At 34.8% G+C, this 13,364-nt stretch overlaps 1 protein-coding gene across 18 annotated transcripts in view; it reads right to left on the reverse strand.

Annotated features, from left to right (window-relative positions):
• The window catches only part of LOC105331086 (cilia- and flagella-associated protein 46), a 48,051-nt gene that overhangs the window by 8,329 nt on the left and 26,358 nt on the right, over positions 1-13,364 (reverse strand). For all 18 annotated transcript variants that reach the window (XM_066067929.1, XM_066067927.1, XM_066067921.1 and 15 more), the window contains 23 exons: positions 12,953-13,159; positions 10,604-10,773; positions 10,086-10,301; positions 9,787-9,855; positions 8,195-8,343; positions 7,964-8,062; positions 7,598-7,760; positions 6,992-7,084; positions 6,769-6,822; positions 6,269-6,376; positions 5,833-5,931; positions 4,605-4,711; positions 4,422-4,512; positions 3,901-4,125; positions 3,460-3,606; positions 3,115-3,188; positions 2,731-2,809; positions 2,418-2,504; positions 2,020-2,124; positions 1,747-1,836; positions 1,129-1,218; positions 564-746; positions 38-135 (listed from right to left, as the gene is read on the reverse strand). In XM_066067929.1, coding sequence (XP_065924001.1) covers positions 38-135; positions 564-746; positions 1,129-1,218; positions 1,747-1,836; positions 2,020-2,124; positions 2,418-2,504; positions 2,731-2,809; positions 3,115-3,188; positions 3,460-3,606; positions 3,901-4,125; positions 4,422-4,512; positions 4,605-4,711; positions 5,833-5,931; positions 6,269-6,376; positions 6,769-6,822; positions 6,992-7,084; positions 7,598-7,760; positions 7,964-8,062; positions 8,195-8,343; positions 9,787-9,855; positions 10,086-10,301; positions 10,604-10,773; positions 12,953-13,159 — 2,803 coding nt within the window. The remainder of the gene's footprint in view (positions 1-37; positions 136-563; positions 747-1,128; positions 1,219-1,746; positions 1,837-2,019; positions 2,125-2,417; positions 2,505-2,730; positions 2,810-3,114; positions 3,189-3,459; positions 3,607-3,900; positions 4,126-4,421; positions 4,513-4,604; positions 4,712-5,832; positions 5,932-6,268; positions 6,377-6,768; positions 6,823-6,991; positions 7,085-7,597; positions 7,761-7,963; positions 8,063-8,194; positions 8,344-9,786; positions 9,856-10,085; positions 10,302-10,603; positions 10,774-12,952; positions 13,160-13,364) is intronic.

The raw sequence follows: 13,364 nt of genomic DNA on the forward strand, positions 1-13,364 counted from the left end.
TCAATCATATTATTGCATATTATATTTCATCACTTACTTGTCTGGCGAGTGTTGGAGAAGGATGAAGTTGAAGTGAGGTGGGAAGTCCTTCAGGAGATCTAGATGATTGGTCTGAATTTCTAGATTTTTCCACGCCTAAAGTGGATAAAAGCATAATAAGGATCAATTTGTGCTTGTCTTCCTAAATTTAAAACATTTAGACAAGCATGATTGTATGGATTTAGGTACTGTACACCAAGTGCTAAAAATATCCATGAGCAACCTTTACACGCAAAAATTTATTGTCTTAGACTAGTACATGTTCATTTCTCAGAAAAATGTTAAACCACATAAAGTAATCAAAAGTTGTATGAAAATGCTCGGTACCTTAACTTAACATTTGTGGATGCAGATAATATAAGTTTACAAATTTTCAATCTTAACCACTGCACAAAGATCACTGTTATATCTATGGTTTATTTGTGCTTATTACCAATTTGCAGATCAATCAAAATTTCCAGTATACATTTGTCAGCCTATTAAATGGAAGTGGTGCTTTGTGATTACAATGTCTGAACTCTGACCTGCCAGTTCTGGTCCAGCGACTGTAGGACGGTGTTCATCATTCCACTGACCGACAGGTTCAGACTGACCTCACGGTCCAGCATCGCCTGCCTCTGGTGCAGCAGTGCAGCCAAGCGTGACGTGTACGGATCCATCTGTGCCTTGTTCAGCAGTCGCTCTAGCTCCATTGACGTGGCACAGCTCTGTTGGATAAATGCAAGCTCTCAATGTTATACTACCATCCATTTGATGCCATCGATTTTGTATTATGATTATAAACTAGGTCTTTGAGATATTACCGTATAACACAGTTACAGTGAACATGCTTGCAATGAGTTCATGTTTACAATGGGGTCATTTTTATTCCCTCAAGCCTTGAAATGTACCATTAACTTAATATATAAAATCCTTAAAATATAATGAATCATTTTTGTAACAAATCAAAATTATCTGTATTTGTCTCTGGCACTTGGCTATTAGTGAGCTATACTGTATGGCTATTGGATTTGATCACTGATTTTAATTATGATACTAAGCTAGGTCCTCTCCAGACAATACTGATGTTGGGTCTGATTGTTTGTTTACCTGATGCAGGGCCAGGAAAAGGCTGGCAGACTGGGGATCGTACTGTCCACAACACTCCACCAGCTCCAGCGAAATACTGCCCGCTATATCCTAAACATGACAAAAAAAATCAACAGTTGTAGAACAATATTTTAAACACTAATAAATTCTTTGATACATGAAATAAATAAGAAAAATTAAAAAATATTGAAAAAAACCAGAACAGCTTTTTAATTAGTAAACCATAGTAATTAGTAAACCATAGTAATTAGTAAACCATAGAAATTTCTAGATCACAGTATGAATAAATAACTTTATTTTTACAAAATTTTAATGTAGGTTTGCCCACTCAATTATTATATATAATAAAGCAAATTAACCCAGCAAGAAATGTCACTAAATATAATGGTATGTAAAGAATATCTACATGCATATATTCTGGAATTATTTGAATTTAGATGGCCGATTTCTTATGGTTACGGATCAAATAGATGTTTTTCTTAAATAAATCATTATACAATCACACACAGTGTATTGATATTTATGGGAATGTGTAATCATGGGTAAGGGGAAAGCACCAAATAATTCTTATCTCCACTGAAATGTAAAGACTCTACAGTGTTTTATCTCTTCACTCACAGAGTAGTGGTTCTGTAGGGCCACATTCAGTCCCTGGACCAGCACCTCAGACGCCTGGGCCAGGTAATGATGGCAGATGTCATCATGTTTCTACAAAAAAGATAAAACACACACTGAAGTTACTACTGTACACACACAACCAGGAACAAGGCCAATCAGCATCAATAAAATGAAATAAACATAAACATCAACAGTTTTTTGTTACGGAGAGAATAATGTATTTAAGCATTAAGCCATTATTTCTCTGGATATGAAGTAAACTTGGACCCTGACCTTGATCTTCTTGATCTGTTTGGTGTAGCGGAGGAACTGGTTGGACTCTGGATCCTCCCCATTCTCAGATTTCTGGTCCTCTGGATGCTCAATGCGACTCAGCTCCTGATCGTCAACACACGTGAACAAATGAATCATTTTGTTACAGTGTTCAATTCAGTAAAATGCTTGTGTTAAACATCACAACTACCAACCGTAACACATGCAACTGTATATAAAATTGTACAAAATTTAATGACCATTACAAAATGACATTAACAATCACTAATTAAACCTTAAATTAGTTGGGTTTTTGGCAAAGTAATAAGGCAGAAAAAAACCCAAACCAATCAAAGTAACATTATACATGTATTAACAATGATCTATTAATAATGGACAGTAAACAACCAGTTACCAACCATTTCATGCACCATCCACTGGGTGGGAGGGTCTGGACTGGCATACACAGCAAAGGCGTGAAGACACTTCCCTACCCCACACAGGGTCTGAAACATTACAAATATCTTTTCTACATTTCTCTCATAACAAGCTCAAAAAATGCAATCATTCATAAGCAACCTCTTATGAAACTTTACAAATCATATTCAACATTTTTTGCACAGGCAACTAAAATAAATGCTATTTCAAATATTAAACAAACTGATAATCTTGAGCTATCAAATTGTCTTTTTCTGTAATTGATTATGACTTTATAGACTGGATTTTACTTACCCTGGCCCTCAGTTTGGGGATATGTCCGGACAAATTGTGGGCAGAGACATACTTCAGAAGGGCATCCTCACCAATAACCCTACAAAAAAACAGCTCATTTCAAAACAGGGAGAATAGCTACAGAAGATTCCATCTCAAAATGTTTCTATATATGTCTCAAACTGAAAAAAATATCATTCTAAATTTATGTCTCAAATAGTCAATACAATCTGCACATTATACAAAACATCGTTGAGCAGCCAAAGACATACAGTAACAGACTTACAGACACTTACTTACAGAAGCAAAAAGAGCCTTGCTGCTTTCTTACTGCTCAGAGGCATGTATAATGGAAAGTAAAGCAAGTTATAATAAGGCAGATACCAGTAGATAAACTTGACTTACTTCGTGACATCCAACCATTCCTTTTCCATGTGAGAATAGAACTTTGGAGTTGTTCTAATGAAATCTTCCACCATCTAAAAATCAATTTTGACATCTGTATTACAAATGCATTGAACTTTGCATGCAGAACAAACAAATTTACTTGTAGAAAATATGTTGAAGAACAAGAAACGATAAAAAAAAAATATTTTCAAACTTAGGAAGCTCTTAATAGGAATAAAATTACATTAACTATAGATAATCTGCACTGCCTTTGTTAGCTTTCAAGAAATATATAGTTTCCAAATCATTAGCATTTTGAGGTACAAGTGTGAGGCTGCTAAATGTATTTCAACCAAAGGTTACCTTGACAACTGATCCCTTCCTGAGATCCTCCAGCTGCTGAGCTCGAGTTTCCTTGGCGTGAACTTGAAACATCTCGAGCATGACATCACCACACTTGATGTACATGTCGGCCAACTCTCTCTGGACTGGAAGACTCACATTCCGCACCTACATCAATACAAAGCATGATAAATTAGAAAAGAAATTAGTCTAATATTGTAAATAGAAGGTACCCAATAACTCTATTATTGTTTGGCGAAACAATTTTTGCAAATAATGCAGTAACATCAACAGTAATTTATATGGACCAATTTCCATAGAAGGCAAAATTTCAAAGATACATATTTTATTAATTGATATTTTAAATTTCTCATAGAAAATAATCATATTATCATTAAATCACATTCCTATTCAAAATAAAAGACAGTTTAAGGTTATTCTGGATTTAGCGCCGACACCTACCTCCTGGAGAGACGTGAGGGTCAGGGTGTCCCTGAACGTCTCCTCGGCCACATTGACCCCCTCCCTCAGCACCATCAGGGACTGGAGGTAGTAGGTGTGGATGATCTCCTTCTCTATGGAGTGCCGCGCCATGTTACACAGCACCATGGCGTGTTCCCTCATCACCGGGAACGCCTCCCTCTTATAGCCTAGCTTGATCAGCTTCTCAGTGGAAGACTCAAATTTCTACAATGCCAAAGTTATATATCTTAGTTTTACATATATCTTGTGAAAGAAGTGATTAGGTTAATTACTTAAACTCTCTGTAATAGTCTTTGAAGTCTTTCGTCTTACTAATTATTAATTTTGAATTCACATTCTTTCATTTGATGTTACCAGTTCACTCACAGTAGATTTGGCTAAATTTTATATAACAATGGCTCTGCTTAGTGAATACAGGCAAATAAACTGTTCATTAATGGTAAATGTAAAACCAATAAAAGACAAGAAAAATTTATTTAAACAATAACTTTTCATTTTACCTCACAAGCTGCTAACAACTTGGTCATAACTTTGGGATCATTGATGTCTTTGCCTCCACTAAGAATCACTTGGGTCTGTACACTGGCAAGCCTGGAAAAAACCCAGAATATATCTTTTAGTTAGACTGCCTTAGCAAACTTGATTTCACTTACAGTATGAAACAAGAAGACTGGGCCCCTTACTTGGCTTCCAGCATGGCCAGTATGAAGACGCTGACACTGGTTCTGTTCGGCCTCTCGTCAGCGATCCTCTGGAACTCATTGATGCTGTGAACAAGTATCCCCCTGGCCTGTTGTAAATATATCAATCACTCACTCACAGAGATCAAATCAACAAAATAGATACACATGTACATTAATTATATTAGATTTGTGGTAGACAAAAGCTTGAGACTATTTCCTAGATAATTTTTTAATTAAATAATGATTAAGGAATGCTTTAACTTTTTGAGACATCAATTCAGTGGGTCAATATTTGTAGAGATTTGTAGAGATTTTGATTTTGTGGTTAAAGGGTTCCTTATTAGCTGCAATAATGTAGCCCTCTCCCGATTTTTTTTTTTTTTTTTTTTTGGGGAGAGGGCTACAACTCCATAGGATCTCCGTAATGGTGCAAGTGCGGGAGTGATTCACTCCCGCAACGATTTCGTCTCAAATCGTTTATAGATGACAATAACATTTGCATTTCTTACCTGAACTCTAACGTTGTAGATGTCTATGGCATAAATTAATCCAAAAATATCTAGTATAGTCCATATTTGGCATATATCGGTTATTTTTCGTGTATGTCAACAACGAAAGTTGAATTTGTCCGCCATGTTTACTGACCTTGACCGGTTTTATTTTGGGACAGCCAATGAGAATTCAGGAGCGGATCTTGAACTGAATATAGGAATTCCCCTATTTTAAACATAATTAACGCGGTAAATATGAATTTTCCATTATATACCATTCCTTAAATGATGTTTTAGTGATATAACGAGGTAAGATCGATTATTTACACTGACATTCACGTTATCAAGCCCATCAAAACTCCAAGCGTACATCCCATAAAATCACGCGAGAACTGTCATGGCTGCTGAAAAAGACGACTGGTAAACATGCTGATGTGTTTTATCTGATTTTGATTTATATACGGTTAATTTGTTCAACCTGAATTAAAAAATCATTTTATCTAAAAGAAGTCAAATATAAAATCGATCTTTTAAGACCGAAGTCAGCCGCATTAAAAAATTAATTTTGCACCATTACGGAGATCCTGTGGAATTGTAGCCCTCTCCAGTAAACATCAGATATAAAAAATCGGAGAGGGCTACATTATTGCAGCTAGTTCCTTATAATTATCATCCTAAATTCTCATAATTCCAATTTTAAACAAAGAACAGTGTATTTAGTAGAACTGTCCACTTACGATTCTCTGTCCTTTTCTGTTCTCATAGTCTTTCAGTGTGGCCTCCACCATTAACATGCTAGTCTTGTACCAGAACATTTCATCTCCATCATAAGCACTCTGTATCATAAAAGAAGCATGATCATATTTTAAGAAACTATAGGACATTTAATAGACTATTTTGATAAACAGATGCGAGTACTGGTACTTCATACTTTTCTATAAACTGCTTATATTACACTAGTACTTAATTCCGTGATCCTGCGGTTTTGGATCAAATCGCGAGAATATAAAATTGCGAACACAGAATTTCCATCCTTATTTCTTATAAATTTCAACTTTTAGAAAATAATAGCGAAATTTAAAAATCTGCAAATGATGCTTCTTGCGATTTTACGCGGATATTAATTCCTAGCGGTTAATTAGGAATCTATAGTATGTTTGCTAATCTACAAACCTGAGCCTCTACAGCCAAATTAAAGGCCTGCTTGTACTGGGCTTCCTCCAGAGAGAGTTGACCCAGTAAATACAATATTCTTCCTTGTAAAACACGGTCCTCAAAAGCCTGAAAGTGAAAATCAATTTGATATAAATTCAGATAAATTCACATATTTTTACTACTTAATTATACATATGAAGAAATATTGATATAGATATCAATTGTCTTGATAATCATAGTACTTTATCTACATAAGGTCAAAGAATTTGAGGAGTCTGAACTTGGATGATGGAGACAATGCTGTAAAGGTATAATACAATGGGCTGTGTATTCCTTTAAGGGTTTTTGGTGCGTCTGCTTAATCAAGTACATTGCTAAATGTCATGCACTTAAAAAGTGAATCAGAAATAGGTAAATTCACAAAAGTGCAAAAACAAATCTACGTTAGCTCATTGGAAAATAAATTTCCGTCCAATTTATGCATGTTAATTCACAGCAATTCATTTAGCATGCTTTACCAGTGCTGCATCATTGGCTTCATTCAGGAACTCTCTGGCACTCTGGTAGTGGCACTGCAAAAGAAACAAAAAACGATAATAATTATATAACTCAATTTTCCATCCTTGCACTTTGACATAGAAAAACCATTTGCCTTAGCCAATTAAATTGCAAGTCACGATTGGAAAATTCAATTAATATTTGCAAGTAACTCTGACTCATGTTAAAAAGAGTTTGTTGTACCTGTCTTATGAGCAGCTCCGCTGTATCTGTCCACACATCTCTGTAGGTGATCTTACCCAGAGTTTTACCCAGGTGAGACTCAATTGTCTCCTCCTGAAAAAATAAACATGCAATATTAAAAATTGCTAAGATAATTGCTTTTTCTTGTTCTGTTTATAATCTTGTACTTCTTGTTCTGTCTAGTATAATCTCTACTTCTTGGTCTGTCTATAATCTCTACTTCTTGTTCTGTCTATAATTCCTACTTTCTGTTCTGTCTACATATCAATCCATATTTAGTTATCTGTTATATTTTGGGGACACCCATTAGGTTCTGGTGTTTCTCTTTATCACTTTCATGAAAGTGATCCCTTGCTCCATTTATTAATACAATGTATTATGTTTTGGAAAAAAAAAATCATTTGGGTTGAAGATAATGTTGGTACATGTATATTATACATATACATAATTCAAACCAGTCATCTAAAAGGTTTTAAGTAAGTTATATTTGTGGAAAACAGTAAGTCATGTTAAGATCAAAATAATGATTACTATACCTGCACTTCCTAACAAAGAATAAAAGTATCTAGTTCTTTCTAGCAGATGATAAATTAGGTCTAGAATTACCTTGGTATCTGCCACTGATGCCTCTCCCCGATTGGTTGCTCTCTTGGTCAGCTGACCGCCCTTGCTCTCCTCTGCTAGCTTGGCCAGTGACTCCTTGACTCGGGCTTCTTCTCTGGCTACCTGGATCTGTTTCTCCTTCCACAGGGCTATCTCATCTCTTGAACTGAAATGGCATTTAATAATTCCTCTGTTAAACACATACTTATTTGAGTGCATATGTAAATTACTAAAATTTATCAATTCTTAACACACAAAAAGTCATGTATTAAAGTATATTGTAGAACAGCTACATTTAACTTACTCTTTAAAGGACAGTTTTCAATTTTAAACACAACATATTTTCAGATCTGTGTCTGTTACACTTACAGTGCCTGGTGTTCTTCATTCAGATACACAGGGCCTCCAGTCTTCTCATGGAAGCTGTATCCGTTCTTCAAGTTCAGCTCCAGACACACTTCAGCAGCTCTGATAACGATAGACATGTTTCTAAGTCTTCGGAAAATTATCATAAATATTTCACCTGATCATTTATCATCCATAAATAAAAACAAATGGTTGTTGCACCTTCAGCAAAATAAAATGACTTGGCTTGCTTACTTGAAGTGAACAAGGACGTTGAGAGGTTCACTCTTGAGAAGGTCCCTGGACAGGAGGTCCTCGAATGCCAGGACGGGGAGGGTCAGGTGATTGTAGCCAACATCCCTCAGGCAACTCACCAGGCTGTCCAGGTAAAACAGGGTCAGCATCTGTGGGGGAAAGGAAGGTCAAATTAGGGTCAGGTGATAGTATAATGATGGTCAAGATATCCATTATATGTCATCAAAGATTTATGGCCTCGGCCGGATTCTGCTATTTACTATACAATTCAGTCATGATGCATACTATAACAGATTCCTTATTTTACACAAGTACTTAATTCCACAATTCAGCTGTTTTCCATCAAACATAAAATTGCAAATGCTGAATTTTTATCATAATTTCATGTAGTCTATGTAAGTCAAAAAAATAAGAGCGAGATTTTAAAATTTGCAAGATGTGCTTCTTGCGATTTTATGCGGATATTAATTCCTCATGTTTAAATAGGAATCTACAGTAATTTCAGCAAAAGAAACCCCAACATGCATCTGAACACACAAAAGGCAATATACTTCACATTTACATGGCTAGTTATTCATTTTCACTGACTCAGGGGCATACTTGCCAACCTCCAACATGTGAAAATCTGGTCATGACCAGATTTGGAAAGTAAAAAATCTGGTCATAGCGCGTAACGACATTCACGACATACTTGCCATGCATTTCATAGGTATATATATAATAGAAATATGTGTTAAAACTTATGTGTAATATTTCATTGCAAAGAAGCATTTTAACTAACAGTTGCTGATTTTGAATTTTGTAATTTAAAAGTGATCTGACACAGAAAATGGAAGGTTGTGTCCAGCTAAAAAAAAATACAAAAAGAGTTTCTCCTACATTAACCTTGCTTTTGAACTCTGTAAATGATGGCATGAAAGTTTTAAGTGACTTAGAAGACTTTTGTGTATTAAAAAGCATTTTATACATGACTTTGAATATTTAGTCAGATCATTTTGGGCACAAAATCCAATATTGAAATGTGCGTTACATAGAACACAAAAGCCTCATTTGTACTCGATTACTTTGTTTTACTATGGGAATTCATTTTCCCAGGTATATTGATAGGTACAAAAATATCGTTTTCTTTTTGTTGGTTTTGATTCGGCTGGCCCCGACGAAGACCTTTTCTTATTGGAAGCCATCACACTTAATGATTTAAACCAAACAACTCACGATAATAATTAACACTTGCTATGTCTGTTATAGCCATCGGCATTGTTTACGTAGATCCAAGATCAGCTTGGGTTCATAACTGGAAGTCAAATGCGCAATGTAATTTACGAACCAAATCCGGAAATCGGGAGATTTTCGGATTGTTCGACAAAAATCGGGTGAAAAGCATGACCCGCCGGGTCATAAAAAATAATCGGGTGAAGGGTCGAAAAATCGGGTGTGACCCGACGAAATCGGGTCAGTTGGCAAGTATGCTCAGGGGTATAAATTGTCATGTTTTCTGTGATTGCTTTGATTTTCATTCGGGTACGTCAAACAAAACATTTACTGGTTTTTGATTTGATTTTTAGTGGGGTAAATCAAATACATGTACTTACTGGTTTTTGAATGGTGTGGGAATTAATTCCTGTCACCTTCATCATTTCATGATGGAATGCTTCAATAACCTGCAAAAAAGAAACAAAATAATGAAATGATTTGTTAAAAATAGAAAATAACAATTTTATCAGTTATTAAATCCAAAATCTTATGCTACATAAAAATGATTTTTGCAAAGCTGGGCATGCAAATAAATGCGGACACATATCATTTTTCTTTCTTTATCTGACATCAATAATCAAGTAAACCATATGAAAAATTACCTACAATCTTATTTAATACATTTAGATACACTAACCTCATCAGGGATGTCAAACTGAGCCCACTCCTCCAATGTTGTTGGCAGAGTGTCGAGTGGGCCTTTTCTCTTGGGCTTCTCTTTGACCGGGTCTTTCTTGTCGTCCTTACCTCCCTTTCCTTTACCCTTGGCTGAGGCAGCATTTTTGTCATCGGCAGCTGGGGGAGGGTTTTTGGCAATTTCTTTCATGACGGGTCCAGAATTTGGCACAGTGATCTAAAAAATTAAGCATCTAAAAAATTTAGCATTTAATGCAACTCCATTCATAACGTATTTTAGAGTTTACATAGCAGTATTTTAATTTACTGCTGAAATGATTTCTTTCATGAAAAAAACAAGAAAAAAAATTCCACTGACGTGTGCAAATCATGATCAAAAAATCAAAATTACCAATAAAATACTTCTTTGTAAAAATATTTTTTTACTCATACACAAGACCTGTTGCATGTTTAGCCTTGCATGTGATACATGTATCAGAGGAACTCCCATTTACAAAGAAATGTATAAGTAGTACTGACCTGCCACAGTCTCATCAGATAGGTGTGAGCCTGGATGAGATAGTCGTTGTAGTCTGGGGAGGATCTCCCAGCGAGCTCGGCCAGCAGAACGTGGGCTCTGAACAAGCCATCGATCTGTCGGACGTCGTCCAAGTCATTAATGGTCAGGGCCGGGTTGTTTGGCAGCACACCTATTTGTGCAAAAAACATGTTCTTAAGGTAGCTCCATACTCGTAAAATTCTCTGAGGAAAGTTGAAAAACCGAACTGATTTCGACTTAATAGACTTAAATGTCATCAATTGTTAGAAAAAATATACATGTCATCACACTTTTTGAGATGCCAGATAAACATAAACTAAAGCAAATTTTAGCATTAGAAAAATGTATTTTTTTTTCTGTTAAAAGTAAAATCTTGTAGGCAGAAATTTGTTTTTCTTGTTTAATTTTAATGTCAACTTTATCAGAAAACTAAAATTACAAAAATATTTTAAAATTAATTGTTGGAATAAGAAAAACTATAGCATTTAGACATACAACTGAGAGAAAAGTCAGAAAAAGAGTTATTTCCCCTTTGCATAGATAAAATATATAAAAATTTGGAAACTTATTATAAAATTAAGTGCAAAAATATCTTTAACCTACCAATAATTCTAATTACATCCATGTGATTATATTCACATAAAATAAATAAAACTATCTTGCACAATTTTTAAAGAATTCAAAGTTTTACAAAAAAGTGTGACGTCACAGAACACTGGATCTACTTTAAAATACATATATTGCTCTTTTTACTTCTTTCAATTCATTCAATAATAAACTATCTTGACAATTTTAATACATCATGGGTGTATACAGTACCCGCAACGTTATTTTTTACAAGATAAACGATAGGATAGGATTCACGCACGATAGGATAGCATTAACGCACGATAGAACAGTATACACGCACGAAAGGATAGGATTAACGCACGATAGCACAGTATACATGCACGATATGATAGGATTGATACACGATAGGAAAGGATAAACGATGTTAATGATAAACGTATGATCGCTTTAAACGATATTTACGAACAAACTGATAATGGCAGAATTTGAGAGAGAACACGTACGAATAAAGATTTACGTGGAATTTCTTTTTAGTAACAATTGCCGAGTTTTTAATCATCGCTGCATCATTTATAGAATGTATAAAAATGACCAGTTAATTGTTTTTCAACTAAAATTATGAGCTTTAATGATCAATAAATTTTCTGTATTGTTAAAATTGTTATCATTACCGAACACCCTAGCCGATTGCCGCGCATATTTCAGCCGGAGATTAAATCCCTCGGAAAATAGCGGGTTTTATTATATAAATCCAACTCTTGTATAAAGAAAATAAAAAATCTTTCATAAGTACATTTCTTTCTGTAAAAGAAAATGATGCATTAAAAACGAATTATTACAGACAAGTTAAATAAATATTTACGCAGATACACATTCTGCGTACGATTTGTTAACATTGTTTTCATTACCACACACCCTAGCTGATTGCCGAGAACATTTCAGCCTGAAATCAAATATCACACGGAAAATAATAACGGGTTCAAAATACAACTCGGGTTTTAATTAAATATAAATTATATCATAAATAGTTTTGTTTCTGTAAAACATGATGTAACAAAATTATATTGCATAAAAGTTAATGTTTTCGCAGGTATACACTCTGCGTACGATTTAATATATTCGATATACAGGTAAATATGTTACCTTTTTCCTAAGAACTTCGTTTTTCATTTTCAATATTAACAGATATGATTTACATATAATATTGGTTAATTTTGATCTAAAAAATAAAAATTAGTATCCTGACGGAATGTTGGATAGGATTTTACAATTCTAGTTCGATAAATATTCGTATACGGCGCACCGAACGAGTTGCAACTTAGTAATACTTAAGAAAAGGCACGAAACGATTAACACAATAGGATAAACGGAAGAATTGTTGAAATTAAACCTGATAGGATTAACGCACGATAGGATAGGATTAACGCACGATAGAACAGTATACACGCACGATAGGATAGAATTAACGCACGATAGAACAGTATACACGCACGATACGATAGGATTGATACACGATACGATAGGATAGGATTGAAAAAAATAACGTTGCGGGTACTGTAAGAACTTCATCATTTTATACTTAATTACTAATGGTTTTGATTTGTGATTTTAAAAAAGAAGCAAAATAAAAGTTTTTTTTTTTTAATACTTGGATCAGAGACCTAAACAAGGTACCTGGCATAGTATATAAACCGAAGTAATTGAAACAAATTAGAATCTTAACATTCAAATAAAGGAATTCAATGAATACTTGTACTGACCAATCACAGCTTGTTTAGCCACTGGAATGATGCCCTCGGCCACCAGTTCACTGTCAGTCTCGCTCACCACGCTCTTGGTGTCTGAGGCCACATCCGATGCTTTGTCCGCGGGGATGGGCGTTTTACTGAGGGTGGGGGGTGGGGCCGGCTTTGCCTTAGCTGACCCTTTGCCAGGCCTCTTCTTGTCCAATTTTCCCTTGGCAGCCCCTATTGAGGTTTTATGAAATTGACAATGGAAATCAATTATAATAATTGTATCTCATTTTTGATAGGTTTGCATAGGAAGTATTATGTAATACCTACATAACTTAATAACAAAAAAAAATAGTAGGTCTATTGAATCAATTAATGATGATCTTTACTTATCAACTAAAGGTAATTCATCAATTCAAAAAAGGTTTTGTTTTTATCA

The sequence above is a fragment of the Magallana gigas genome, chromosome 8 (genome assembly GCF_963853765.1).
Source record: "Magallana gigas chromosome 8, xbMagGiga1.1, whole genome shotgun sequence".
In the NCBI taxonomy this organism is placed as follows: domain Eukaryota; kingdom Metazoa; phylum Mollusca; class Bivalvia; order Ostreida; family Ostreidae; genus Magallana; species Magallana gigas.